At 40.9% G+C, this 27,019-nt stretch overlaps 1 protein-coding gene across 5 annotated transcripts in view; it reads right to left on the reverse strand.

Annotated features, from left to right (window-relative positions):
- Positions 1-27,019, reverse strand: part of SATB2 (SATB homeobox 2) — a 140,241-nt gene that overhangs the window by 84,191 nt on the left and 29,031 nt on the right. For all 5 annotated transcript variants that reach the window (XM_057419795.1, XM_057419794.1, XM_057419793.1 and 2 more), the window contains one exon: positions 26,021-26,197. In XM_057419795.1, coding sequence (XP_057275778.1) covers positions 26,021-26,197 — 177 coding nt within the window. The remainder of the gene's footprint in view (positions 1-26,020; positions 26,198-27,019) is intronic.

Here is a 27,019-nt window from a genome sequence, read left to right on the forward strand (position 1 = left end):
TTTTGAGGAGGTCTGCAGCACACACCACCATGCTTTGAAGTGTTCCCAGAAGTTTACTGCTTCTTTACACTGCTCGTAGGATTCTCGTGTAATCACAGCATGTAGAAATTGTGGAGTTGCTATGAAGAGAATTAACTCTATCCCAGCCAAAACCATTGAAGGATTTTAAGGGACACCATCAGACACTGCATGACTCAATAGTCTCAAGCACTGGTAGCATTGCAAATACCCTCATGAGATGGTGCAAAGCTCTAGTATCTCCTGAGATCCATCCTCCAGTAAGTAGCTCACAGTGCTTCTCAACCTACAAAGCCGGAAGGCAGCACACCAGCACTCCCAGGCCTCACTGTTTTTTTACCGTGGCACTACCTTAAGAGGTAGGTTACCACAACAGCCCTAGTGATGTGCCTTCTGGCAAAAGAAACTGCTGCTTAATACCAACACTTCTGTACTAAACCACAGAAACACAGAATCAAGTAGGTTGGAAAAGACCTTTTAAGATCATCAGTCCAACTATTACTCTAGGACTGCCAATGCCATCAGTAAACCATATCACTGAGGGCCTCATCTACACGGTTTGTGAATACTTCCCTGGGCAGCCTGTTCCAATACCTGACCATCCTCTCTGTGAAGAAATCTTTCCTAATATCCAGTCTAAACCTCCCCTGCTACAGCTTGAGACCATTACCTCCTGTCCTATTACTTGTTACTTGGAAGAAGAGACTGACCCCTACCTCTCTTCATCTTCTTTTCAGGTAGCTGTAGAGAGCAATAAGGTCCCCCCAGAGCTTTCTCTTCTCCAGACTGAACAACTCTAGTTCCCTTAGCCATTCTGCCTCAGACTTATTCTCCAAACCCTTCTCCAGCTCCAGTTCTTTTCTGGACCCACTCCAGCACCTCAGTATCTCTCTTGTAGTGAGGGGTCCAGAACCGAACACACTACTCAAGGTGTTGCCTCACAAATGCTGAGCACAGAGGTATGATCACTGCCCTGGGTACAGTCCCCTGTACCAGCATCCTATTCCTGCAGAGCTCAGTGCTCTCACCATTTCGATCTTCTTCTTTCCTAAATTCTATCTCAGGTTCCAATGCAAAGAGCTAAAATGGTGATAAAGGGAGAAAAGACTGTCACTTCTAATAATCTCCCAAAGCCCCAGGTGTCTTGGACCCACATATGCACAACTTCTACATATGTATGAGCAGAAAAGGAATCCAGAGACCCATTTGCAGCTCTGGGGAATATCATTAAATAAAGATACACTGAGATGGCGCCTTATTCAGAACATGGTGCCAATACTGGAAAATCTCTGGAATCTACCAAAGATGCTATTTCAGCATAAGGTACAACCTGTACTGCTGCCAGTATTCTCCTCTGTACCACAAATACACAGTAATTGACTAGGGATTTCAACTAATAACATCATAGTGAAGGAGGTAATAAGATATAAATAACAGTACTTCCCGAAGTCTTATGTAGGAAGATGAAGACACTGCATGCACATGCATTCCCAAAAGAATAGGCAGAATGACCCTACAGTAATCCAGACGCATTCTCCTCTCCCTACTCACACAGGGAACCAGAGTAAACCTCAGCACCAAGGGAGCACCACCAGCACAGGAAAAGCAACACAAAGAGGCAGCTTTGGGAGGTTTATAGTTTTCACAACCTGATTGATTTCAAAGGTCACCCTGGAGGAAAAGCCTCAATCTGGTTTCTGCCGACACAGTCATTTCCCAAAGCCAGTAACTATTCCCTGCTCTTGGCACTCACTCAGGTGGTGGGATGTGGGTTGCACTCTGGGTATCTGCATCTTAATGAAAGCCTATTTTACTCCCCCAAAGTCTGTTGTTCATTTGGAGACATGGAGTATTATTGGTTGTTTCATACTGCAGGTCTTAAGACAGGTATAAATTGCAAAGAAAAAGACCTTCTGAGTAGAAACTCTATTACTAAAGAATTATGCCAGAAGTCTGAGATGGTTAAAATACTGAAATAATTCAAACTTCAAAACCATTTGAAATATCTTCTTTTTCTAATCAATAAAAAAAAAAAAAAAAAGAAAAAAGAGTATGTGGAGTAAAGAGGTGATATAACACACCCACCACAACAGGATACTCCAGCACCTCTTCAGGTCTGTAGTTCTCTGAGTAGAGGCAGTTCAGCTTTTCTGCCCATCTTTTTGATGGACAGCACTCTAAGTGAGGACCAAGCATTCATCGTAATGCATGTCCACCTGGAAAAAAACACTGCCTCCTTTCTCCATTTCACATTTGAGCTTACGGTGGATGAAAATCCAGAGGAGCCTGTCAGCATTAAAACAGCTTTCCTGTTCCCCTGATGATAGCTCTGGTTTACAGTTTATCACAGAATAACTCACTGTAAGAGCTCATGCAATAAGAGTCCCAGCCAGTGTGACCAGTCACAACTGTGATGATGTAGATGTAACCTCTGAGGTGTTACCCTCTTGTTACTCTGAGGTGAAATACTTTCCATTGCATGGCCAAAGAAGAGAACTGAAGATCTGGCCACCCCTCATCTGGAAAGGTCTTAAGAATACTGTTAATTTATAGAAAGCAATATAACAGTTCGTAATGAAAATTCTCTGTCTTTAGGTTGTGCTAATGTAAGCTCTTTACAAAAAGGAATGAAATGCACGTGCCAGTTTCAAGACATTAAGGACTTAAGCCAGCTTTTATCCAGGCATGTGGTGTACAAAAGACTTCATATTGCATTAGCTGTGTTGCATGCCTGCATGTGCCTTATTTAAATAAAAGGAATGTCATACCCAAAGCATCCTTTGAGTAATTTTTATACTGAAGGAAAATATTGAATGTCACAACCAAAACTCTAAAGCAATCTTGGTAGAACTGCAAAATTATGCTATTATCACGGCTGAGGTTTTTACTACCAGTTGGGGAAAAGGAATTGGCAGTGCCGTATCTCACAAGAGATGGGTAGACTTGACAGGCTGATGGGCAAGAGTGACGCACATTCTTCCTCAGCTTCAGTGAGATATCAGAACCCTCCAAAACAATTACCCCAACAGAAAATGGTCCTAAGACTTGTTGCCAGTCCTCTAGGCCTCCTTCTGTACAAAGGAAATAGTTTTAATTTTTAGCCTGAAAATAAATTAATGTTTTCTTTCCTGCTAAAATAAGAGCTCAAATTCATCACAGTCCATAAGCTGCTTTCACCCCTGGATGAGAATCCCCCATAGCAAGCAGCTCTGCTAGTCAGTACCTGTTCACACGCCCACCAAGGGCCACATCACTGTCACCTTCCTCATCCTGCCCATGCCATGCTGCTCCCCTCTCTGAATGATGGCCAGCCACCTCCCAGTTCTACAGGAATACATCTCCAGACTACAAACCATAACCCCTAGGCAACAACTTACACTTTTTAAAAAGTCATGACTTTTCTTCCTATGTTCTTACCATTCATTTTACCCAAATTTATAAACAAGAGAAGGAGACCACTAGAGGCTGCCATGGGTCTGGTCTACTGCGATGCACAAGGGATGCTTGCTCCACAGGAGCCGTGTCCAAGGGTACCTGGCACACTCACTCAGCCCATACAGGGCAGGGAAGCCCAGGAAACACAAAGGCACAAGCTCCCAGGCCAGGGCGAAGCAACCCTTGTAGATGAGAAAGGAACAGGACGGGCAGTCACGGCGATCTCTGCCAGTCACATTTACAGCTCAGCGTTAGCTTTCTTCACTGCGCACGTATGGGCTACACATTTAACGGGCTGGCTGCACAGACCCATCTCTCCCTGCAGTCAAGGAGAAAAAAAAAGATTTCATTTTCCTACTAAAATAACCCACTTTGCTGCCAAAAAAAATCTTTTTCATATACTCTCTTCTGGATCAGTTTTCATGTATACATTATTAAATATTTAATGGAATAACTATTTCTAAATAACATGCATAATACCTTTTTAAGTGGCTGCAAATATTATATGCATTGCCACATCATGGAAGAGAACAGAGCAGCCAGTTTAAATCATGCTCCCCTTACTGATTTTCACAGCTAAAGTAGTAAAGTACTTGTAGAGAGCTGATACAATAAAATGCAAAGTGAATTTAAATTAAAAGGAAAAAATAAAACACTTAAAGAAACTAACACTTCTCCCCCATTCCTGCATACAAAGATACATGTACCTGTAGCAATTCTGGACACTACACAGTTGATATGTATCTAGACATAGATACACAGCATGTTGGGATAACCGAGAAATGAAAAAAAAAAAAAATAAAAAGAAGAAAACTGGGGGGAAAAAAGGTTTTTTACATTTTTTTCTCCTAGTAATGTCAGAAATCTCTCAATTTCATCTTGGGGTTTGAACATTAGTAGTTACTCTCTGATGATATTTAGATGACGAGCTTTCAACTACACAATGTTGGTAAAGTCGTTATTTCTACTGAAGAAAATGATCTTCAATCTTTTTGTTCATCATCAAATCGCTACCAAAAGACAACATCATTTCTGAATAGTCCCCGTGTAACACAGATCAGTAGATTGTGGAAGCAACAGATATTTTGCTTCAGTGGATAAAAACCAGGAGAGAAAAAGAGGGGGAATCAGTTCTTAAAACCACAACTTGCGTAACTGTTTTTGCTTAAATGAAAAACAAATCAAGTGATCATTTCCTGGCAGATGAAGCATTACATTCAAACAGAATCTAAGAACTGTATTATTTCATTATTTAGTCCTATCCTTCCTCCCTATCACTCTATTCCTTTTCTATTTAAAATCTTGCTTTTAAAGCAGATAAACTTTGAAGGAGAAATTCTGCCTCAAAGCAGAAGTTGAAAATAGGAAAAATATTAAAATCAGATCACCTTGAAACAATGTATTTTGAAACTTCATGCCCATGCCTCTTCTGCTGCTCAACCTTCTCTCCCAGCAAAACTATTAAATGAATTTGATGAGACTTCCAATACATTTGTTTAATCCCCAAGCCCTCCATGGGCGGCTTTTACATGGATTTGCTGGTTTTCAGAGCAGTGGCACAGACCTGGGGGGTGAGCTTCCCAGGTGAGGGCTGAGCCCTCATGAATCCAAGTTCATCACCCGCCACATTGCTAATGAGACAAGTGCAGCCCAACACGAGGTTAATTGTCAGAAGCAATAATCCAAATTAAACTGGCCAACATTCAAGTAACAGGTACCATTTAAAAAATCCTTTTCAAAGGAAAGCAATCTCACGAGTTTATTTGCCTACCCAACATAGAATTCCAAGTTTAAAAAAAAACCTTCCTCTTCCCCTCTAAGGAACCAAAGTAATTATTTTTAATACAGTGACATATGTTAGACAAAAGTATTAAGGAGGGGGCTTCATTCCACTCCAAGTCTCCACGGAATTTTCCCTTATGTGATCACACATCTGAGCTCAGATTTTACCCCAACCAATGAAGGATTTTTAAAATGATGGCTATTAGCTAATGAGAAATCCTGCCACAAATAATGGCAAAACACGGAAGATGTAGTGTGATGTTCCCAGCACTGAGAAGTATAATTAAAACAATATGGGGAATAAAAACAAAGAAATAAAATAAAAGTGAGAGTTCACGAAAACATTTGAGAAATGGCTCAAGTCGACTCAAAGCTCACTTGGTTTTGGCTGGGACCCTGGGCTTCAGTCTGCCAAAACAAATACAACCGCCCATTTCTTCATGATGCTTTCACCCAGGGAGGGACCTGCTCCTTTACTTTCCCCTGCTACGATAATGACACGCCTGCTAGGATTTGATTGGGGTCCTGATATCCCTGCCCGCCTTTGAAACAATTATTATTTTGTTAATTGTGAGAAGAAAAGGACTTAAGTGGCACCTCAGACTGACATAATAACCAACAGCTTCCAGATAATTGTTATGTGCTTTAATTAAAATAATGCACATCATTTAGGCAAAAAGTTTAAAAATACCTTGGGGGAAAGTAGCTTGGGATATAATTCCACACAGGGAATCTGTATAATTTTGGTTGTAACCACAGAGGAAAAATGTAGAATTTAAGATAGAAATTATTCACTTACCATGCAGAGTTAGTATATAAAAAAAGCATATTCATCTAATAAGAATGAATGTTGTGGGTGTAGTTACAATGTTTTATGCATGTGTTTACCCATAAGGAAGGACTGCAACATGTATGGGAAAGTAGTTTTCAATTAACCTTTTTTATATTTTTAAAATTATTTGATTCTCTGTCATTTTTACGAAGATAACAAAAGCCAGTGAGTGGATACAAAGCTCCCTTTCAAAGCATTCAGTCATCTATATCTAATCTCTACACTACTGACAGTCAGAAAACCCAGGTTTTCAAAACTCCCTAATTTTAGCCTTGAACATGAAATCATTTTAATTCAGTAATGTGGTGAAAAACCTCTCAACTTGATAATGATACATGTAACAAAAAGGAACGATGCTGTACAAAATACTAGGAAAGACAGTGGATTCAAGTAAGTAATATTAAATGGGAAAAAAACTTGGCTTGGCTTTTAATGATATTCCACAAGTGCCTTTCTTTTTCTAACACAGAGTTCAACTCTTGAATCACTTACAAATGCCTTTTAGTCTAAGAGGTGGCTGGCAAACACGGTGGCATGAAAAGCATCTTGAATTAAGACTTGGCCAGTTCCAGATGAGGATGATGACTTGAGCTAGTTATAAACATTTTTACGTTCCTCTTTTTTTTAAATTCCCATCTGGGAAGCTGCTGGTCCCTCTCCCAAACATATCAAATTCAATCCGCAATGCAGAAGCTTTGTTACATTCCATTCTATTCCTTGGATTCATTGTACAATCTACTGCCTACTCAGGAACCCAAAGGGAACATACAAAATGACACTCTCAATGCACTAAATGGACTCTGGAACTTAGACAGAAGCACATATTTACCTTCCTTCACCAGCACAACAGCTGCTTTACTAGTAGCGCAGCCAAATATGACTTCTTGAAGACAAATAAGCAGTAGCAAAACTGAGAAGCCTCAAGAGTTCTGAGCTTTGTAGGTATTAATCCTAGGCTACTGACATGCTCTTGCTGTCCCATTCTTAATGGGCACACAAAAGCAGACAGCAGATGGTCAATTCATAAGCTCAGCAACACTGGCATAGTCAACACAGTCATTGATCTGTGCCCACATTCAGACAACTAGAGGCTGATTCATTGAATCACAGGATGGTTTGAGTAGGAAGGGACCTTAGAGATCATCTAGTTCCACCCTCTGCCATGGGCAGGGAAACCTTCCATTAGACCAGGTTGCTCAAAGCCCCATCCAGCCCGGCCTTGAACACTGCCAGGGAAGGAGCAAGTGTGGACATGGCTGGCTGCTTGTTTTTCCTATTGAGGGCATCTTCTTGCAAAGCAGTAAGAGCTGCCCTGCAGCACTTGGAGTAAGTGGTACACTTGTTACTTTAGTTGCTCACTGGAAAGGGTGATTTTCTTACAGTCATCGATCAACTGAGCAAAGACCAAAGATCCCTGGAGTACAGCTAAAGGCAGGACTTAAACCACTGGGTCAACTGAGTAAGGCTCTTCCTGGTCCAAGGTAACCTATTTACAAAAAACATTTTTCATTTCTCTTATATGTAGTGGTTTGATCTTTCTGTTTTTAAAATTGACTTTCTCTTTCAGATGTGGGAAGTGGGCATTTTAGTCTTCATTTCTCTCCAAACATTATCAAAGGTTCATAATATAGTCCTACTTAGAAGGAAATACTCGAATGAGCAACTATTACAGATGTAAAGATACAGAACTGCCTGTTTTCAGCATTACAAGCAAAAAATAGTTCCAAGCAGCTTTCCTAATTGGACTAAAAATATGCTAGGTGGCATCCAGGCTACCATTTCTGTTTCCGAAGCGTACTCTTCATCCTTCCAGCGGAGATTTGAAGAAGGACACAATTACAGTAAGGTCAGAACCATTAAGCAGTCAAGACACAGAGCGAGGGGGAAATAAGGCAAGCAACATAAAACAGCCTTGGAGTTTCTAATTTCATTTCAAATGAAGAAACATACCACAGAAGTCTCCTACTTGCCTGACGCTTTGCACCTCCAGCAGTCAAGGAGCAAAAGACACGCAAGGAGCTGTAGGACTCTCATCTGGAAGAAGCCTAATATATCCTGTCCCAATCCAAAGACACAATCCCAGCGAGGCAAGCTGTCAAGCAGCTACTTGAGCCAGATTGGTGAGGTTATAGTTCTTTACTTCTGACAATTTAAGCCCAAACTGTAAATGCTTATTCAGTCTTCTTACAGCTTTAATGACTCAAGCAAGCAGGATGATGACCACCTTTGCAGGGCTAAGATGCTGTTTACTGCTAGTTAGAATTAAATAAAAGCAGAAAGACAGATTTGGAAAACCTAAAGCACTTTCAAAAAATTATACTCTGCTCCAAGACCTAACACAGTAATAGACTCTCACAGGAATAACTATTTCCCTGGCAAGATAGTGCAATAATGCAATTACTGCCATTTAATTAATTTATAGTCTCAAAATCTGTCTCCTTACAATTTCTAAGTATTTCGCTTCAACATCAAGACAGGATTTTCTGCCCCGTTTTGCCATAGCAACCCCTGCAAAAACGGCAGTTGTCTATAAAAAGGGGGGACTTTGAGCACACATGCACAGTTTATATGGTTTGTTTTAGAGCAGGTCAGAGCACAATGGACCTTTTCTACCGTGTGGGATTGAACACCAAGAAATCTCACTTCAAGGGCTGCCACGCTCCTCTGCAAAATGAAATGACACTGCTACTAAGCCTGGATGTAATTACAGATATGAAAGGATGGCTGTGAAAGTTTGCTTGTATCTTCCTCTCCCTCCTATACTATAGATGTATTTGCCATACAGCTGTTAACATCCTGAACAAGTGTGCAGCAGACTTAACATTTCCTTTTTGTTTTAAGTGTTAGTATACAGTGGTGGCTGTTAAAGCACATTTACCACTGAAGAATGAGAGCTTTGTCTGTCTCTGTTGCAGGCAGAGCCCTCCCCTGCCTGCCTGTGCAGCCTCAGGCAAAAACTATACCGGGAAGCCTTGACCTCCGGCCCAACAAGGACACTTAGTGGGGCTAAGGGTAATCCTGACTCCTCCTTGCTCATTCAGTTTCTCGAGCTGTTTGAAGCAATCATTACCAACTCAGCTACATTTTGTGGTCACATTATAAAATGAATCTTTGTTCAATAGTCCAAGATTGCTAAACTCGTTTTATGTGTGGTTTTGAGTAGAGTCACTGGTTGCTCAGACCCCTCAGAGTTGTACTCCCTCCAGTCTAGTCGCAGCAGGGAAAGCACTCGTCTTTGGCATTAGTCCAGACGTAGGATGGTGTAACAGAGCAGCATTTGGCCTCTAGTACTCGTTCTCACAAGCTCCTCACAAGCTAGCCAAGATTTTTTTCAGCCACTTCCATTTGAAAAGCTTTTACCTCAGAGAATCTCCAGCTTTTGTGCAGTCCTAACATGACAACTTCTGGGAACTGAAATATCTACCACTCCTTTTGCGGTACTTCGATTACACCCTCCCAAGTGTAACTTCTCACTACATGTTCCTATAGGCACTATATCTGTTTTAAGAGAGCCTGTGGAATATTGGATGCTGGGATATGGAAGTGAATGAATGCTCCATTATTCACCTTGGTGGTACAGCAGTTGGTTGCTCTGAAGTTTTACAATGCAGCGTATTGCTGTAATGACAACATATGACATCATAAATCTCCCACAATTTCTAAAGCTTCTGACGAATGTTCCTACATAACCACCTTGTTAATAAATGAAAAAAAGTTAATCAAAGAAAAATCATGTGCACTATTAAAACGTCTACAGACAAGTACTAACTACCTTATGCTTTAAAACCAAAAATCTTTACCTTAAGTTCCAAAGAAGGCACCATCTTGATTTATGGATGCAGTTAAGACAGGGAACCCTGCTTTTACCTTAAAACCTCACAAAGAAATAACCTCTGCAAAATACATGAAGTTCGAGTAATACTTCTAACAAGTTCCCTGAAAACAAGAAGTTACTCTATTTCTCTTATTACACCCAAGTGTTTATGTTATTTCAACCACAAACAGTTCAAATTAACAAATATTTTCCCCTTCTTTTAAAGTTTTCCTACATACACATATGTATTAGTCAAGCTAAAGACCAACTTCTCCTTGGCAGCTGCACCTTGCCAAAAAGGTGGATGTTTGCCATCCTCACCATCAGTCAGAAACACAGAGAGACACACACACACACAACTAAAGCAACACCACAACCTACTGTAAGGCTCCTAACCTAAGGCTTCACGTGTCTTCCTACTCTCTGCAGCTTTCTTCTTCCTCCAGTCTTAAGGAAAGTAAATGAAACCATGTCAAAACTTACATATATTAAAACAAACATGCCACCCCATTTTCAGTCTAGAGTTCCCCACTTCTGCCCTCTGAGGACACAAGTCATCCTTCTCCATGACTGCAAAGGTAGGAAGATTCCTGTGGGTAATTTCTATTTTGTTGCCACAGTCTAAGTCACTGTATTTCAGGTATTCACATAAGCAAGCAAGAACCTAAACCCAAGCTTCAACAATGTATTATAAAAATAATCAAATTAACTTTGAAGATTGTTAAACAGAAACCATCCTGCAAATGGACAGCTTTTATATAAAGAAAACTGCAGGAAAATGGCTTTGGCCTATCCCTTCTGTAGCTAAATAACTCACTCCAGAATAGCTGTATTGAGTTTTGCTTTTCTGTACTGGGACACAGCTGAAAAATTAAATGGATGGAACACCCCAAACAAGCTTTCTGCAAACAATCAATAGTGGTTACTGATCCCATAGATAAACATATCTGAAGCTGTGTTACCTATGCTCCCAACAGATTATTTACTTCTTTATATAAAACAAGTTTGAAATGTAGCTTGAGATACGTCTGGAAATAAAAGTCAACCTCTACCTTCAACTGCATCAGTGGAATTCAAAAACTCCCCTGACTTCAGAATCATTTGATTTTATTTACACTGCTGTAAATTAGAACATGGCTTAATTGTCTTGTAAAGAATCCCTTGTTGAAGCCACAACACCAACAAATTCTGAGCACTAACATCATTGAATGTGATGATTTTCAACTCCACATCACACAACTGGATGCCTGTTTAATTTCTGCATTTCACTTAGCCTTCACCCCAAGACAGACCTTTCTAGTTTCAGTTTTGGCCTTCTTACAGTAGTACCAGAACACTGCACTTAAGTTTCCATCACTGCAAAGACTATTTGACCCTGAGATATGCACATTACACTTAAGTTTTAAGAAGTTAGGCCATTATCTCTACTATCTCTACTACTACCAGCTTCTTCGCTTCTGTTCTTAACTCTTCCTACTAAAGAAACAAAGCCCCAAATTATATTGTCAGTTCAGACTCTTCCTGGCTCCTAAAAGCATGTTCATGGCTTCAGTATTTCTTGTTCTTTCCCATCTCCCTCTTCATAGGCCATCTAAGAGAAAGCACTGCTTTTTCATAACCTTTGCTAAACTCCATTAGCTCTCTTAAGCCACTTTGAGACCCAGCTTGTGCCAATCACCATGCAGTTCTGCCAGAACATCAGTAAGACATTAAAGAGAACATGTCATTCCAAGGAAATATTTAATCTTCTATTTTTGCAAGTTCATATTGCTGTGCTGCCGATAGTAGGAATGGGACAACAAGATAATAGTACTGAAATCCTCTTTTTTCTGGGAAGAATTAGAAAACATATGAACTGTCCCATAATATTCAGTGGTTTGCTGAGCATGACTATGGTCCAGCCGCATGCCATAGTGTATATATAGCCTTACAAGTTTATAACATACTGAGGTTTCTGCTTAATTTAAATCTCCTACTGAATTCTAGTATCTAGTTCTCTCGTTTCCCCATCTCCACACATCCCCCACCTGCACTCAGTGCCAAAGGCTCAGAAATAACCAAAGGGCCACAGGAGGCCCCAAGCGTGTTTGAAACCAACACAGAGGATGACACAGTCACGTGCCTGCACATCCGCAAAGTATGTGCTTCAAAGAGCAAAGCTGTATCCCAAAGTTACCCACTCGCTTCTTTTTGTTCCCAGCAAATTAAAATGCTTGGATTCTTTCTATTCCACATTCTCATGCCAAAGATGGGATCGTGCTCACAAGCTTCTGATGGAATCTTCTAAGATTTTATTTTTTATCTGTATAAATTGAATTTTTAAAGAGAAGCTGAAGCTCCCCTCATCGAGAAGTATGGGAAAGAGAATGTCAAGAATTAACAACAGTATGTATTCTACTCCCACACAGGGTTAATTTTTTTTCTGGATAGCATGCAGATTTCTGTCCCACCCATCAGATGAGCTGCTATACTCCTATTAGCATTCTGGCACCTCCTTCTGTACAAACGTAGCCCTTTTTCTATAAGGCATGTTATATAAAAGACAGTCCAGCAAGCACAGAAAGGAATTTTTTTCTTGCTTCCAGATTTAAACTCATCACTCCTTGCATCAGACAGCATTTTCTTCCTCCTAAATACTACATCACTCAACTAGCTGGATGTAAAAAGACATTCAGGAGGTGTATGAGTTCAAGGGAAACCAGGACCAGCCTTCCTCTGTAGAAACACTGCCACAAGGCCTGGCCAATGGGCCAACAATCCATGCCAAAATTAGGACACATTCCATCTTCCTTCCTGTTAACTGCACCTCTGGGGAAAAACTGCAGGTTTTATAAAAGACAAATGCTATGTTGATATAAGAAGTTGTTTTATAATAAACCAATTACATTTTGTACCTAACAATGTGGACTAGGGGATTCACAGTTACTACAAGATATGCATGCTACAGTTACATTGCTTCATATGCAAATTTAGATAGACATCTTGCCATACAGAACACAGGACAGTTTTAATAGTCCTAAATACAGTTCAATTAACAGCAGCTTGTATCCATACCCACTGCCTGGATATATGGCCAGATAAAATCTAGACAAAATGCTAAGCGCTCAAAGGAAACAAAGTGCACACTGTCTGTTAACTGGAGTTAGCACTGCCATCACGTAATCCTTGGTGAAAACAGGAATTCTGATTTCTTTTTTAATGTATTGCGATCTGTTAAAAGTCATTCCGTTTAAACAGCATTGCACAATTTCCAGACAACTGAATCTGTGAAAAAAGCCTTATGGCTCTGTGTCAGGTCTTTCCACATTATTATGGTGCAAAGGCTACATAAATTTATCTCCTTCTAATTCTGGATTTTTTAAAATATCAAGACACTGGGGTTTTTTTTCCATCTGCAGCTAAGACTTCTCCGTCTCCCTCGAATTTACATGCAAAGCCAGAGTTTATGTCAAGAAACATGGATGAAGAGAAGGATGCAGAAGCCTTGAAGACGTTTGACAGCAATTTTGTTCTGTAACACCTCCTCTTTCCACAGAATCCATGTGGTGACCATAGGGCACCACAGTGCCTCATCAGTACTAAAGCTGTACCTACAACTCCATCTCAACCTCACTTCAACAAGAGGAAAGAGTCTGACAGGTACTATTTACACTACAAAAAAAATCACTGCTTTCCCTCACAGAGACATAACATTACTATTACAAACACCACTTGCTCCCTTGGCTGTCTCCCTTCTTTTCTGCTTTCTCCCTCCCCACTTTCCTGTCCAGACACACTCAAAACTGTAAAGCAAAAAAGTCCTTGCAAAATGAAATTTTACTAGATAGCTACAGAAAGGTAAGGGGGGAAAAAGAATCATGTTTTTATGGTAAATGAAAATACTCCTTAACATTGTTATTGAAATCACTTTGGATTATTAGGCCTAAATGTTTTTACTACTGCAATCCACACTTCACCAAAAATGCTGCAGTTTTAATCTCACGTCACTCAAACCAGACCATGGAAGCTGTCCAAGTATTACATTTCTGTCCTACTTGCCTTTATAAGGTGCCATACTACCCTTTTGGGCTCCCTTCTAGAAAAAAAGAATCATAAATGCATACATACATCGAGATTCAGACAATCTGGCATCCATCTTTTAGTATCTGAGAAAAACAATCAGCTTAACAGAAGCAGCTTTGTACAGTAAACTTCGTAACAAAAGTACTTCTGGATATATAAATAAAATAACATCTCTATTATACAATACCAAACTAATCCTTGTGATAAATTTATTAATTAAACCCTCAAAAGGTCACCAGAATATTATTTCATTCTTTTATGGACAATCTACTTGCACTAAATATTATAATAGGGTTTAATCTAATCTGGTTAGATAGACATTGGGTAACATTTGAACAGTCTTGACACCAACACTGACACAGTTTAGTAAAAAACGGTAAATTTACTATAAGCCATTTTAAATTTTCAATGACAGAATAAAACCCATGCAGAGCAGTTACAAAAAACAAATCTTTAATAATTGCTAGTCTCTGATGAATTCTGCCATAGTCATAATGTTCAATTCTGAAAGTAATATATCAGTTTATACTGGTAAATACTCAGTTGTTGACAAAGAACACCTACCGGTTATGCTTTAGGGGCAGCAAGAGGGATTTCTTCAAGGTTCCTCCAGAAGTCACCACAAGGGAACTGCAGCACTATGGCATCCTCTGTGGTTATGTGGCACTAACGGGGCTACAGCCGGACCTACATTTCCTTTACATCAGGGAAATGGCCATCTCCAGTACAGTGCCATATACATTGATCATACTTCCCCACTAAAATCCAGATTTGCACTCCTTCACCGGCATGCTCTAATCTAGACTGGGGCATCTCTCACCTAGCTGGAAACTACCATTTTACATACAGCAAGTCACCTTTTAAAAGAACACTTTTGAAATCAACAGGTCTTTCCCCTGTGAACAGCAAAGTTCTATGTTTGATCCACGAGGCAGATCTCGCTACTTCTATGAATGCATATAAAACATATTTCCTTTGCAACAGATTTATCCCATTCTGCATAGGGGGTTATTTTATGGGCGGGGCTGTTTTTTGTTGATTTGGGTTTCTTCGTTTCATGGCAACTAGCTGTAAAACACCTTAAGATGCATTGCTAGTATGACTGCTCAACAAAGAGCACTTTGCATCTTATTGTAAAATATTCAGACACTCAACCCAAACAAATGGTGTCTGTAATAAAAATACTGCCATGCATGTTCATTTGTACTAGAACAAATCAGTTTTATTTGTTCATTTTGTGTTTTAGTGTCATAGGTCTCTTAGAAAAGATAATTTATAATTCCTTATGCAATTAGATATGAAATTAAGTCATCTTACTCTGCATAAGAATTTATAATAAAGAGACCAGGTTCAACCAGTTCCACTGAAAATATTTTGATAGCATCAAAAAAAAGAAAAAAGACAGCATAAAAATCTTTAGTGTTTTAACAAATTAACACATGCCTTTTGGGTAAAGTACTGTACATGCTGTTAATCTTTTAATTAGGTTCTCAATTTCACATACACATTTATGGTAGGGGGGATTTTCAGTGATCAGAAAAATGCAAATGCATGGTGTTACTATGCTCTTTTTGCAGAGATAGCAGAGAAAAAATATAGTATGTGTATCCCTCTACTTAAAAGCTCCACAATAGAATATTAATAAACCTTTGTGAACATTACCAATGAAATACCGTTCTTCATTCTTGTAAGCAAACAAACACAGTTTTTAAATTGAGGGGGAAAAACAGACTTGTTCTCCAAGCTCAAGCCACAGAAAAAGAAACTTTTATGTTCGTAATGCATGTAGTTTTTAGACCCATCATCAACATTTTAAAATGTGTAATTGATGCTATCTATATAAATGGATACATAAACAGTGACGTGTGAAACACATTCTACGGTAGCATTTCACAAAACGCCAATTTCCTCGTGCTGACTGCCGCACAATTCTGCCTAAACATCTCCTTCCAGGATCTTGAAAAGATTTAGTATTATCTATAGCTCATTATTTGATACATTCTTTTCCTCGAGCATTTGGTCCATCCTCAGTTTCAACACAAGATAAACACTTTTCCCCCCACGGACTATTTCACAGATTCTATAGCTGGTGCCGAAAAAAAAAAGCCTACTCAGAAAGGCAGACAAATTGCCATCAGTTAACGATCCCTATGCCAAGGGACATTTTTAGCATGGAGTTGTCACTGTGAAAGTAGGAACTATCTACTAGCTATCCCACATAATGATTTTTGTTAGAAAAAGGAAGAAGGCCAAAATGTGGCTAAGCAGCAAATATATTACAAAAACAAAGTATGAAAGCAATTTAGCTAAGAATCCTGACTGGCACACGCATTCTCCTCCTAGCCTGCTTGTTTGAATTTAACTCTTTATTAGGAACTGTGGAAACAGCTAGGTGAAGTCAAAGATGCTGCACATACAAAACCAGCGAATAAAATGGAATACAATACAGACCCCAGATCCCAGGATTACTATAGCTCTATTGCTTAATAGATAGCTGCTTCATCCTAGAAGCATTATTTTTCTGTTGGAATAAAGCTGAAACCATAAATACCCCAACCTCATCTAACTTGATGCAACGCCTTTCTTATAATCACATCGTCTACATAAACCAAAGGTATTCGTTGGTGAAAGGGAAGAGTACAAGTAATTCTCCATAAGCCCTGCACCAGTACAGAGAGGTAAAGACACTCATCCTGAATAATGAAGTAGTTCAGTGGACAGGAGGAGGACCTACACGCCTGCTTCTCCCAGTCACAGCTTGAATTCGAACCATCATCAGTACTCTCTGAGTGGGTTCCCAGTAAGCTGGACAGTAGGCAAAAGGAGGTCAACAGCATCGTTTTTTGCTCGTCTTTTTCCATTATGTTAATATAGACATTTAACCTGCTGCAGACCCCCAATGGCAAACAAGGCAGGAAGGCAGACTGCCCTTGTAAAATTCAACTGGTACAAAAAGATGCAAACATCAAATACATTTGCTGATTGACAACAAGTGTATTTGATGTTACTTTATATTCCAGTAAGGGCCAGGAGGATTAAAGCCAGGTCCCTTCTACAATGCTCACACCCAGTGGTGAGAAACCCTCCGAACTGACCCTTTGCCAGAAAGATCTTTCCTATAGAGACACAGAATAGGGGTCAGCATGTTTGCACTCTCTTTTTAAACTAGGGAACATTTTCTGTTTAGCCCTTTACATTTTCTCCCCTTACTTCGTCTGGTTTTCAGTCTCAAACCAAACTGGTTTCTATGATTAGCTTGTCAATATGGTTGAAGGGGACTGCAGAGTACTGTGTTATACCGTAAGTTTGCAAGGGACCCCGTAGCCAGCACAATTGCTCTCCACCCATTCAAACCAATTCCCCTTCACATGTGCAGTGAGATCCAGACTAGGGCAGAGATGACAATAAGAGTTCAGACAGACCAGCCAGCAGAAAGAGCTCTGCTTTCTCCCCAGCAGCATACCCATCATAAATGCTGCATAGGGGAACCTATGCTCAAGGCGAACCAGAGACCCTAAAAGTTGAGATGTGCAGCTGAGATAAGCAGAAACCAATCCGGTAGATGTACCCTGCCTCTGCTAGTTTAAAGAAAGAAGCAGCTGAAGGTGGGCTCAGCTCTGTGCCCCTGTTGGGAAGGCAGATGGAGCAAGGCAACATGCAGCTGGAGTGAGAAGCATTCCCTCATGCCATAGGATTAAAATGCTGCTTCCCTTATCTAGATCAGGATCAAGGTGGGGGCAAAAAAAGCCTCAGCAGACAAAAATGTCGAAAAAAGAAAAAAAAAAAGGAGGGGCAAAAAAAGCTACCTTAGCACATTAACCAGCACCAGGCTTTGCTCTCCTCATACAACTGAATGTTCAAATACTTAGCTTGTTTGCTAACAGGCTGCGAGCTGTATCTCATTTTCTTTCTCTGGACAGGGGAAGACCTAGTCTAATCTGATTTATTCCCATTTTTAAATACAGCACTGTTTCATGATCAGATTTTATTTTAAATTAAAATTAATAAAGACCATTTCCCAATTTTCCTCAGAAATACCAGTGGTTCATGGGCTTGTGGGCTTAGCTGAGAGGTTGGGAAGGGGGCCAAGAAAAATTGGAATTTATTATATGCTCGTCTAAGTTTTTAATTGAGTGCACACAGGCCTTTTGGAGTGAACCTGATTTTTATTTTACCCCAAACTACTATAAGGGTTGCTGTGACACAAAAAAGACTGTGGCTCAATTTCCCCAGAATTTCTTCATTGGTTTATAAAGCTGGCAGAATATGTGAAAATCTCTCCTTGAAGAACACAAGTCTTGAAGAAACTTCTGTCCTGCAGTACTATCTTTCTGCACATGGCCTGCAATGTAAAGTGAATGGAAAGCACTAAAGAATACAGTCCTCATCAAACAGAAGCACCGATTTGCTGTTATAGCCTTAGCAGTTTTTCTCAGAAACAAAGGGGAGAGATAAGAAGAAAAGGTTTAATGATTTCTACCCATAGCACAGCTGGAGTTTGATCCATGGAACAAATGCCACATACACCACTGCAACAAGAAGCCACCTCCAAAGCATGATGCGTTTCAAAGTACTTGGCCTCAAGCTCCCACCACAGGTACGTGGAGTCTCACAGACACAGAGGGAAAGAAGAAAGGGTGTTTCACTGGGACAGCCAAGGCCCATGCTGCTCTCTCCTTTCACCCCTGCCTCCGCTCCTGCTTGCCAGTGGTGCTGTGCTCAATCACAAACCACAAACAAGATGGAAAGCGGCTGTCAGAAGTACTGAGCTGTTCAGGCCTACCTTTAGTTACCCTCCTTTAAGCTCTTCAAACACTAATAAATTACCCATTTACTTATACAACCCAGATGTTTGCCATCTAGAAAAATAGATTATTATTTGTAGAAGGTTTTGTTCCATCACAAGAATCCTGTAAATAATATATTGGGATCAGAAAGCCAACATCACATGGCAGCTTTTACACACAGGAGCATGGCGGGGTCGCAGGGAAGGAGAGGAAAGAGAGACACTTCCTGACCACTGGTTAGATGTTAAGAACTTTCACAGTGACCTTATCAAAAACTCAAGTATTCACTAGAGTTCATGCTGTTGGGATAATGAGGTTACTTAAAATAACACTACAAATGGAGAATGAGGCTGACAAGCAACCTGAAAGGTTCCCACATATATACTACACTGTGATATAAATTTATATTTGTATGTGTGTATATGCATAAAATACACGTGCACATTTATACTCTATATTAAGCTGTATTATATGTGTTTATATATAAAACAAAGTAAAACATAAAATACAGTCCATTTTACATATATTACATCCTAACATTACTTTGTATGTCATGTTTTTCCACAAAAAAAAAAGAAAAAAAAAACACTACTCTTAATAAACCCTACAAATACAAACAGCCTCAAAGTCTACCTCTCCTTTCATTTTTTACATAAGATTTCTTTAGAGTTCCAAGCAACATTTAAAGAGAACACTGGGGCTCCGACTGAAATGGGATGAGATGCCGATCCTTTAACAACAGTGTCTTTCAAACCCTGTGTGCATTATGCACTGAAATGCCTATCAAAAAGAAGGCAAAAAAATGAAAACAAAGAAGGAAGAGGTTTTCAATATTCTCATTAAATTCTGAGTTTCTGTCATGGTTCCTGTAATTGAGTTTCACTTACAGTTGTCATGAAGTTTTGTAGGGTAGACAACATAATGATTTGATGGTAAATGTCTGTATATATAGGCAGGGAAATACATATTTGAGAAGTACTCAGACCACTTTCTCAAACATCAGGGAGAAAGACAAAGACTACAACTCAAGCAATGTACAGTTCAAGAAGGAGGAGCTTTTACAAGGAAAACTTTGATCCGGATGGCTGAATATTGCTGCAAGAAATCCAGTCTTGGCAATCCCAGACAAGTTGTCATGAAATTGCAAGATGTCCATTTAAGTCATACCCCTCACACATATTACTGCTAAATGGGTCTTTTACTGGAGACCCGTAACTGGAGGCAAGAAAAAAAAAAGTTACCCATTAAAAGTGTCCCAAGTAGAAGCAAAGGGGGCAAAGGGGATTACTAAGGTAAAGGAGCTGTTAATTATAGATGGAATAAGACCAAACTGCTGAAAACTGAACCAAAGAGGGCTGGGTTGCTTGCTTTCAATTGTTTTAAGACCCAATGGTTTAGGATGGTGAGGATACTCTGTAGCAAAAGAGTTTGAGCTGAGAGAAATGGAGCAACTCTACACAGACTGACAACTCTGTTAGGTGAGACCACTGTGCTATCTCTACAAACAAGAAAGTAGCAAGCAAACAGTAACAGAGCCAGGAAATGACCCAACATTCAGTCTGCTGATCGCTGCATTTTCTTGTTATTTATGTCATTGTATCACTAGTGTCTCGTATAATGCTGACTAGAAGGTCTTTGATCACATGAACAGGGAGCCATGTCTATGACATGCAGATGACGCTAAACTTGGCAGAGGAGACAGAAGATCCCAGATTATAGCACCCTTGTAATTTATTGCACATTGTTCACAGGAGAAGCCTGATCCCAGCTTTCCTCTCATTTTTTCCATACTGCTACCTTGCACAAGTGTTAAAAATAGCATATCTGGTCTTTCCAGCTGCAGCAACCCTAGCTGCATACATCAAGCAGTTTAGCAGAGTTTCACCACACTTTTACTGTACTTTTCTAGATACAGAAATATAAAACCAGCTTGTACATGTTCAGTACAGCCCCCAGCTGGTATGTTCTGCCTTTACCTGACATTCAATTGGAAGCTATTGTGGTCCTGGAGACAGCACAGATGGGAGTATTTCACAGGATCTTTCCGTACTAATCATCTGCTTAGGTCCTTCCAATTGCCCCAGAGCCCTACCCTCCTAGACCAGTTTAGGCAAATCCTCATCGGTATTTACACCCTTCAAGTATTTGTCCACATGGTTATAATCCTGTAAGTGGCAAGATGCTCACACTGCTCTCACAGAGGCTACCCAGAGTGAAGGAGCCCAGCATTCAGGCTGCCACATTCTCACACATAGCAGTCTGAGGTTTGGGCTGATTTGCTAAACGTCACCATATCAAACAAAAAATGCCTTTGCTTTGAAATACTACTTAAATACAAGCCACAAGTGCAAGAGGCCTCCAATTAACAGCAGAGACCAGGGCTGAGCTCACCTATTTAGACACCCTTGAGGGAAATGAACACACTTGCAGTCTGGGTTCCTTCCTGCCCTAGCCACGTGCACTATGGACCCAGAGGAGAGCCCTTACATGTCTGTGTCTTGGTTTCCTTGCTACACAGTCAGGAGAGCCACCTTTCACTCTTGCTGTGGCTCCCTGCAAGGACAGCTCCACTTGGTGCTCCAGAGCACAGCGCTCTGCAGAAACACCAAAGCCAAGTCAAGCCTGTCTTACAACTTCCCATGGCTGCAAGCAACATTAGAGCCCCACAGGCAAGGCTGCTAGAGAAGGGCAGCTGGTCCTGAGATACAGCTCTAAAGGCATGCCATTAGGGCAGGGGTACCCCATCAGCTCCTCTGGCCAGGCACTGACTGGCAGCAACAAAGTTCTCCTCTTCCTCACTACAGTCATGCAAGGCTGATGGCCAATGCTGTCTGATCTCAGCTCACTAAATCCCAATCACCACTGAGCATCACTCTCCTCTGTGCCCAGCTACTGCAACTCCACACGGCAAGGCAACATACTTAAACCTTTTCTGTTTCTTATTCTTGTCTCACACCTTCCCCACTGATCACTGCCAGCCTCTCCTTCCAGCCCTCCACTCTGACCGGCCACCCCCAGCTTTCAGTACACAGCACGAGAAGAAACCCAACAGCGTGATGAGAGGCCTCCAAGGCATTAATGCAAGGCACTGCCTCCTGCAATGGCTCTGCTCCTGGCAATACATTGCTCAAGAATTAGGGGGCTTGGCAATCTCTACAGTGACAGGAATGGGAAAGATCTACTGTTTCTTTTGCTCTGTGTTAACTTCTCTCCACTATTTTCTCACCCCTCCTTCTGCTCCACTTGGCATCTCAGCACCATTTCACTCTTGTGTACACCCCTTTTCTTGTGTGGCCACACACAGCAAGTGATCCAAGCAACCACTTGGACTGCCCAGACACAGCAGTCAAGGCAGTCACTCTTTGACTCCAGTGCCCTGCCAACACACCTAGCAGAAGCACCTGGGAGGAGAAGGCCCATTCAGCTTTGCAAGCTTTTGCAGATAATGTACACCAGTTCTGTGTATATGCTTACAACAGCTCACAAAGAACCGGTCAAAAGGAAAAAAAAAAACACATATATACATATATCCACAAGAAATCACACTATTTTTCATATAGATTTTAAGAAAGTAGAGCTTGCTAAAACCAAACTAGCACTGCTCTTCCTCCACCCTGCAAGGAGGAGGGAATCGGCTTTCACAGCAGGTCCCAAACCTGCAGGACTGCACACAGGTACTCTAGATTGCAGCTACTGTCATACTACTCTAGTCCCAGCACTCAGCACTACGTACTGTATGTAGCCCCTACTAGTCCCCTTCTCTTGCATAGCCCAGTTAGAATATCCCACCCACAAAAAAATAAAATAACATGAAATTGCATCAGGGCATGTAAATTTTATTAAACTACTCACAGAACAGGTGCCCCTTTAAAGCATGACTCTCTTCCTCTCCGGAAGGCACATGCAGCAGGTTCCCTAGTGTCAGGTGTAGACTCAAGTGATGAAAGAAAAATACATAAATGTTTATTAAACCTTTGTTGCCATTCACACCACCAACTTTCACACCCCAGTGCCAAGCTGTTAACGCATTCCCATGCTGTTCCAGAAGACTTTTCACAGCTCCTGTCAGAAAAGGGAAGTTTCACGAGGGCAGCACTCGCTGGAAAAGTCTCTGCTCTTGCCACCATCAACAAAAAATGTTCACAACCAGCTGTTTGTGCAGTAAGTGTGTCCTGCCCAAACTGTGTGGGAATAAAGAGCTTCTTCCAGCGAGGCATGGACTTTCACTTATACATCCTGATACATGTTTGACTCAAGATTGTTTATGCTGAGATTCCTCTCAATTCACCTAATGAATAGGACTAAAAATTAGCCGTGATAAGCCAAGTGACCATCGGTTGGTCTGTGAGGCTTCAGGCCAGGTGCCAGCTGTGTGTGCAGGCTGCAGCTCATACGCTCACACAACAGCATCACCTCCTTGGAGAGCTCTGCTGCTGCTCAGGCAGGCAGTCCCACAGCACTGCCCCTTGGGGCGCACACACCCCTCAGGGATGCAACGCAGCACCCACCCCTCTGTGCCACATCTCCTTTCTGGCACCCAGGCTCTGCTGTATTGCTGTACCGCTGGCAAGTGTGAGGCAGGGCCCCGCAGCGAGGCGCGCACCACCTGCTCGAGCCTCAGCAGGGCTGTAGAAGTGCCATGGCGAACTGCAGTGAAGGCGGTGTGAAATTGCACAGCAATTCTCTCTGCTGCCAGAACTCCCCTTTTTCCCCACAACTAGCTCTTTTATCTGCCACTGGAGACCCTGTTCTAAAAGGAATAGGCAAAGGCAAGATGTTTCCCACAAGATGAACATTGCTACTCCTCTCAGTACTCCAAAACAAGAGGGGGGCGAAGTGAAACACTTTCTCAGCTCAAAAGGTGACAATTATTACATGCTACATTACAGCTTAGACGGCTTTTACAATACAAAAGCTTTGACAAGCTCATATTTACTTTGTCCCTGAAGCACATGGGGACACCTACTCATGTCAGTGTTTTGCACAGCATGTTGTTCAAAGGTTTATCATTTTGAAAAATGCACCTGAGGATCTTCAGCTTCTCATGCAGATCCTATAATTCAGCTGATCATAAAGCATGAAGAAGAACTAAGTGACTGTTTATCAATGTACATTGCTAAATGAAATTAACCCAAGCACTAGAACAGAAGCAGGCTGTTCCTATAGCCAGAATGAATACAGCAAGTAGCTTTATTTTTCTTCTCCAAAGATCAGAAAATTGTGCTCCTAAATAAATTCTTATAGCAACAATTTAGCAGCATGCTTCTGTCAACCTCAGCTGACATATTATAGCCCAATATTATGTAAGTTTTCTCATTTATCTAAACAATCTGAGAGATCTGTCAGCTCCCTCTCTCTGCCTGTACCTCATCTCTCAGCTTGCAGACAGCTAGTGCAACATACTACCCAGCTTCACATATTAAAATCAGTGTGACCCTCATTATTTGTCTAGGATGCATAGAAGACTTTGAAGAGCTGATCCTTCAGTGTGAAGGTAAACTAAACTGACCAAGTAAGAGATTTGTTAGCTGACAGATCTTTAAGGCACTTTCTGTTGTTTCTAAATATTATTCCATCTGATGCTTTCTAGTGAAAGGTAATTGCTGCCTTAAAAACAAAAATGCCAAAGTCTTTTCTTTAAAGACTAATTACAACAATTCAAGATTCAACTTTTATTTTCTAGATGAGTTATTCGAGTGACACATCAAGTGACAGATGAGTATCTGAACCTGCTCATTGTCAAAGCCTGTAGTTCAAAAACACAGTGCCCCTTTCCTCCCCGAATGGTCACTAATTTCCTTTGTGAGTCAATCTGTTTCTCCTCCTTGCTATTCTCACAACAGAGAGATGCTGCAAAAGCAAGGTTCCCCCAGGTAAGATGTTCAGCCAGTGTGGATCACTGCACTGAATGGCATGCCTCCTTGGAGCAGGTTTCTTGCAAAGCCCATTCCCCTTTGTAAGTGCCAAGAATCAAATCTTAGCCACCTAATGCAGCATGTTCCACACGTTAGTTCGCAACACATTGAGCAACTGTGTTAACTGAGATGGATAGTGCTGTCAAACCGGAGGCTGGCTCACCAGGATGGAAACAGTGGGATATGATGACCTTTTACATTCAGAAGAAAAGTGTCCCTAAAATGACACGAAACATTTCATATTAAAAACCAAAACAACTACCTTCTTGCAGAGCTTTTACTATCCTGTTGTGCAAATAAACACGTGTGTGAGCTCTGCCTATGTAAAGAACCCGAGCCTCTCTCTCAGAGCAGAGGCTGACAGAGGAAATGAATCATTATCACCCTGCTTGGAAAGAAGTTTGTACAAGGAGCCTGTGCTATTAACCACTGCCTGGAACTCCTGGATTCAACATCACTGCTGCTCCCTCTGTTTGCACGTTCAAATGCCTAGCTATACAAAATAACTAAAACCAATACATAAAATCCAAACCCCCAGGCAAAGCTTCTGTTACACTACTCTAAATGCACACTGGTTTTACTGGTGACATAGAGATGAAACTGAAACTTACAGGCTTCTCATCCAAAAGAATAAGAACTGAAATAACCTGTTTAGTATAAAAGCCTCTTGAAATGCAAAGTTCATTCTGGGAAGACTTTTCCTAACCCACCACCTGCTGCCTATCTCCTTCAAGATTAGAATTTTAGGTTTGTTTTTTTCAAGCTGGTATTTTGGGTTGAGAGAGGAAAGTTTTGTTTATTTTAAGATTTCACTGCTACTGGAGATTCATCTCTAAGTGGAAGAGAATATAGAGCTTCACAAAAGGCTTTGCAGCAATATAGTAGGTAAGTGAAAACAGAGAAATCTGCCTGTACTTTTTAGCACTACAGCTACTGGCCATAAAGAGAGCATGTGTATATATATATATATAACCGTTATATACAACATATAATTTAAAAAATGAAAGACTACAATATGTTGTTCAAAATGGCCCTGATACAAAGAGAAATACTAGATACTATCTAGCTGTACACCTAGAGATTCTATCTAGCTCTTCTGTGCTGACTTCCTCAAAGCAGCAACCTGCCTCATACAAGTGCGTCATGAATATCATCACCACATTTCACACTTCAGCAAGATCCAGCTAATGCTTTCTAGGCAGGCCAACAAGGTAGGGCTGCTTGTACACCTAGTTTAAGATTAAGCAATCAACACAACTGATATAACCACTTCCAAGATTTGCCACCAATTTTCTTGCCTACTCCTTACATTGAATAACCTCAGATGCCATCTTCTGCCAGTGCAGAGAAGGGGGAAAAGAACTTTATTGAATACCTTGTGCCTGAGCTGCAGAACTGTGGGAATACCCCAGAGCCAGGAGCGCTGTCTCCACCAGCTGGCTAAAGAGCACATCTTTGCGAACCAGAACGAACTCAGCATGTTCTTCTCGATTATCGTATTCAAGAGAGGCGTCCGACTGTTCCACCACACAAAAGACTGGAATCATCAAACCTAGATGGGGGGGGGGGGGGAAAGCAAGCAGAGCATCAGTAAGAGAAGAACAACAAGTGTGTCATACATCTCTGGTTAGAGTTGTAAATTAAAACACCTCCTAGAAGGCTCATCTTAAGTGGAAATCTGCCTTTTTTTTCCCTGTGGGATAGCTTTTGCTTTCTTTCCAAGGGAAATACTGAAGTCTCATCACTTGACTCATTTAAAAACCACACTAAAAGCTCCAGAAAATACAATTCAGGAACAGAATCACAGTCAGCATGAGGACAAACAAGATTTCCTAATAAGACCTTTTCAACATTGCAGGAGTTTTCTACAGTTCCTTGAACACCCCTGTTCTTTCAGGTCAGAGCTCCACATTCGGCTGTAATGAAAACCTGACACACAAATGCCACTTCTGCTTCTCTCCCCACAGTCAATGTATGGAGAGTCAGCAGAGGCTACTCCCATATGCAGTTCTTAGCTGAGATATACTTATTTGCACACTTTCAGACCATGGCCAGTCTTCTAACTGTGCAAGGAAAACATCCTTGCATTGATTTCACTGAAAATTATTATCTTGTGCTGGCAGCTATTGGTCACTCTGCAGACCCAGAGAGGCAAGGGGCTGTTCTCCCACTGCATGCATGAAGAGAGTGAAAACAGCTCTCTTCGAAAGAGGATCTAGGATGAGGAGGAACCACAGAAGTGGAAAACTCGGGGTGGTCTGGATTCAATTTTGTTCTGTTTCATTGTAAATTTACTTTTATGGTTACAGGATCAAGTCATCTATGGCAGTAAGTCATGGGGCATGAACTTACAGGGATACAATACCACAGACAG

Source organism: Pezoporus wallicus, unplaced genomic scaffold, assembly GCF_028554395.1.
Source record: "Pezoporus wallicus isolate ANWC-B61680 ecotype Strahan unplaced genomic scaffold, APGP_CSIRO_Pwel_v1 contig_4710, whole genome shotgun sequence".
Classification (NCBI taxonomy): domain Eukaryota; kingdom Metazoa; phylum Chordata; class Aves; order Psittaciformes; family Psittacidae; genus Pezoporus; species Pezoporus wallicus.